General features: G+C 41.8%; 1 protein-coding gene across 1 annotated transcript; it reads right to left on the reverse strand.

The window, feature by feature from the left end:
* Positions 1 to 806: 806 nt before the first annotated feature.
* Positions 807 to 3,302, reverse strand: cplx2a (complexin 2a). The gene is made up of 2 exons (XM_076090762.1): positions 3,026 to 3,302; positions 807 to 1,064 (listed from the first exon to the last, which is right to left on the reverse strand). The coding sequence occupies exons 1-2, from the start codon at positions 3,275 to 3,277 to the stop codon at positions 876 to 878; spliced, it is 441 nt and encodes a 146-aa protein (XP_075946877.1). The 5' UTR covers positions 3,278 to 3,302; the 3' UTR covers positions 807 to 875.
* Positions 3,303 to 3,817: the final 515 nt, after the last annotated feature.

A 3,817-nucleotide genomic window follows, 5' to 3' on the forward strand; every position in this document is an offset into this window, starting at 1 on the left:
GGATAAAAGGGGTGGGGGGGGGGGGGGGGTTGAGTTTGTAGATACTCACACAACAAACGTGTCGAGACAAATGGCATGCAAGACGTAAGAAGGAGACGCACTGAACAAGGGGAATACAAACATTTTTAAACACTACACTACATGAATGTTATTACACTTATGTGTAGGGGAGATAGACAATAGATCTGACAGAGCATGTGTAACACTGTGCAAAAAGTTTTACATAAATTTCAGACATGGTCCAACACAAAACAGTAGCTTTAGGAGCACACAACAGTAATGTTTAAATTTCCTTTTTAAAATATGGCTTATCAAGTTAACACTTTTTTTTTTTTTTTTGGAGACAGACAGTTAATATAATAATTTCATATAATATTTTATGATTGTTTGCCCACCTTCAGGCTTGTAATGTATTAATTTATTTATGTACAAATTGAGTGAACAGCATGGTGGACAAAGGGGTTATTTTTCAGTGCTGCAAGAGAGCTCTGCAGAGGAGAGGAGGGAGTTTAAAACGTCTCAGACTAGAAGGCTAAACCATCTAACATTGTGTTTTTAGCCCATCTGCTTGCTGTTAGCTTCATTAGTGTAGCATAGCTAACGTTCACCTGGCCGTTGGGGTCAGCCTAGCTCAGTCTAATGGCTGCCATTCACACTGCTGCTTCACATCTGATTCACTTCCCCACCATAAAACTTAGATTTGTCCGAACACCAAAACAACACGCCAGATTAAACTTCCTGTTATGTAACATTACTTACAAAGCAATGTTCACATCTGTCACGTGGGCGGGAAAAAACCCCCGGATCTAAGCCAACTTTGTGAATGTAGCCTATGAACTGAGCTAGATAACGTTAGCATTAGCTAACGAGCTAGCCTACTTCTTCAGCATGTCTTGCAGCGGGCCTGGCAGGTATTTCATCACTGTGTCCATGATGCTCTCCTCCTCCTCGTCGCCGCAGCCGGCCGGCACGAGCTTCTTGGGTCGAGTCAGGCTGCCCTCTGCAGACTCCTCTGCGGCGGCTGCGGCCTCGGCCTCGGCCTCCTCGCGCTTTTTCAAGCCATACTGTTGGTTCAACAAATAAATTAATATGTTAACAAATATGTTAACAAATAAATATGTTAAAAGTTAGAAGAGCGAAGGGTGCAAAGTAAATGCATAACTACATTGGCAGTAACACAAATGTGAGACATTATTTTGTTATTTGATGCATTGTTTGCATTTAGTGGCTTAGTGATTGGTTCTGCTGGGTGTGGTATTATCACGTCTTCAATATTTCAAACTTTCTTTTTTGCGATGGTTGCTGTCTGGTTCCAAGTGTGTCACATGACCTGTTGTTTCTACTATGGCCACTAAACCAACAATCGCTGTGCCTCCCAGTGCTGTTCCTTTGTGGAGTTCAAGAGGCCAAAAACATCTTTTATTGCAGCTGTAACAATGGAGTTGCCCTCTGCCCTGGAAAGCTTGACACCAATTTCTGCTGAGGCCAACATGTCTGCTTGAAGCATCGTGAGCATGGGATGTAATACAGATTGGCGTGTGTGTTGAAAAACACTGCACATTGACCATGTAACGCTACATTCAATGGATGGATTTAATTAAATTGAATGATGGTCTGCGGATGATGTGATTTGCTCGGAAACAGCGTTGTTTAATTGTGATAACCACTCATTTGGGGATGTGAGTTGGTAAATTGTAATTATGATAACTCCAATATAACATGAATACGACATAATGCACATGCACTGCTACTCATCCGTCCATATCCTATACTGAACGTTGAGATTTGCCCATCATCCCATGGAGCCGTTTCCCTGTGTTCCTGTAATTTGAGCAGCTGCTAACCCTTCATCGTTGTCTTCCTCTTGTTCCCGTCTGTGTCTTTCAGCAAAGCTATGGAATATGTCAAAAACCGGTCTAAAACACGCAGTATGTATTTGTTGGAAAAGTCACACAACAATAATCACACCAGCTTTGGAAACTGATGCCACCCAAAACTGTTAATGTCATTCTATTTCCCAACATCTGGATAACACAGCTGTAATATGGAGATTTCTCGCAGTATGTGGCACAGCGGGACAAAGCTGTGGAGGAAGCTGATAGAAACTCCTCAGTAACGAGCACTTTGGGAGTCGTTCCTTGCTCAGGGAGAACTTGGGAGGAATAGAGGAGGTGAGGAGCCAGGGAAGGAGTGCCACTTTTCATCCCGCTGATTCACAGTATTCCACTCAGACCTGCCCCACCCACAGACTGCCTGTCTTTCGCACTGCCTCTGCAGTGAGGTGGTTACACTGCAGCCTCTATATACCATCACAGCAGCCCCACAGCCTCACATTTGTGGAGAGGGGAGCTTAAAGCGAACACTTACACTAACTGTAGACAATAAAAGCATACTAATGCTCATTCAGTCATTACGGGACATTGTGGTTTAGTCAGAAAATGCAAAAAAAAAAAGATATCAAAAACCTACGAAATGAGATATCATGCTGTACATATAACACAATGTTGTTACAGTCGTGCCTGACGAATTGAAACAATTTCCTGAAGAAGAATTCAGATAGAAGTTTGCATTCCTAAAGCAGTCCTCTCTGAGCCAACCATTTAAATTCAAATGTATTCATATTAATCATGGCTCCTCATTTCTCTCAGTTCTGCACCGCTCCTTCCTGATTTTCCACTGATCTATTTAAAAATTACATAAAAGCACACAAAAATAGTCTGATGATAGTCTATTTCAAACACGGGTCTGTTGTTAGAAAAAAAAAAAAGGGTTTTGCTGTCATGCAGCCAAGATGAGAAGCCTTTAGAAGCTACTGAAACATAAATAGACGGGACGGCATCCAAAGTCATCAAAACTTCTTACAATGGATTTGACACAATTTTAGAGTTTAGTGTTCACAATTCTATTAATACATTTTCATTTCTTTGTATTAGTGGTTGTTTTCGAGACTCTGACTTGATTCCTTGTGTGAACTTTATTAGTATTTCAATTATCCATTAACTTATTATACAGCATACTATCGTACCTTATCTCTGATGCCTTGCCTCATGCCTTCCCTCTCAGCCTCCATCTTGGCATATTTGCCCTTCCTCTCCTCCTCCTGCTGCCTCAGCGCCTCCTGTCGCTCCTCCTCTTTCGTGGCTGCGTCGGGGTCCTCCTCCTTCTCCTCCCCACCCAGCATCTTGCCCACATCAGGAGGACCTCCTGAGAAAGAGAGAGAAAAACATAAAAGCATGAGACACAAGGACAACCGGCCCCTAGGACTGACTGTGAGCATTTAAGTTGGAACGAGAAAAAAACTTTTAAAAAGGAAAAAGGCAAAGGCTGTGTCCATAATAGTTTGAGAGTGAAGGAACTACTCCTCCCTTAAAACATTGTAAATGGCAACTAGTCACTTTGAATCCTGAAAGCAGACCATGGAGCTGCACGAATGAGCACATCCCCTCACTGTCACTATTTCCATTGATTAAATATGAAAACGATTATGGTGTGAGTTTTTGCAGTAATCTGGACCCAGAAAATAAGTTTTCTTAAGCCTGCAGAATATGTGTAAACCAGGACGTCCCTGCAGCACTTGTTATTTTACTGTTTCATTAAACTGTAGATAACTAAATATTATCAGAAATGATTAAGTTATCCAATCAGGATTGCTGTTTTTAAAACAATTCCACTGTCCTTGTTTAGATTGATGACAGCACCACACAGCTGATGACAGATGAACAATGAAAGGCTTATTTGCCATCATATGGTGATCGTCTAGCAGTGTTAGGATCTTGTAAGCGGAAGGAAAACAGCCACAACAACACTCGGAAAATCA

The sequence above is a fragment of the Anarhichas minor genome, unplaced genomic scaffold (genome assembly GCF_050575085.1).
Source record: "Anarhichas minor isolate MPS153535 unplaced genomic scaffold, ASM5057508v1 ptg000012l, whole genome shotgun sequence".
NCBI classification, from domain to species: Eukaryota; Metazoa; Chordata; class Actinopteri; order Perciformes; family Anarhichadidae; genus Anarhichas; species Anarhichas minor.

Excerpts from the sequence above, each read along its gene's own strand:
- cplx2a (XM_076090762.1), bottom strand. The coding sequence starts at position 3,277 with ATGCTCACAGTCAGTCCTAGGGGCCGGTTGTCCTTGTGTCTCATGCTT. Across the intron at positions 1,065-3,025 it reads GGCAAGGCATCAGAGATAAG|TATGGCTTGAAAAAGCGCGA; the intron begins GTACGATAGTAT and ends TTGAACCAACAG.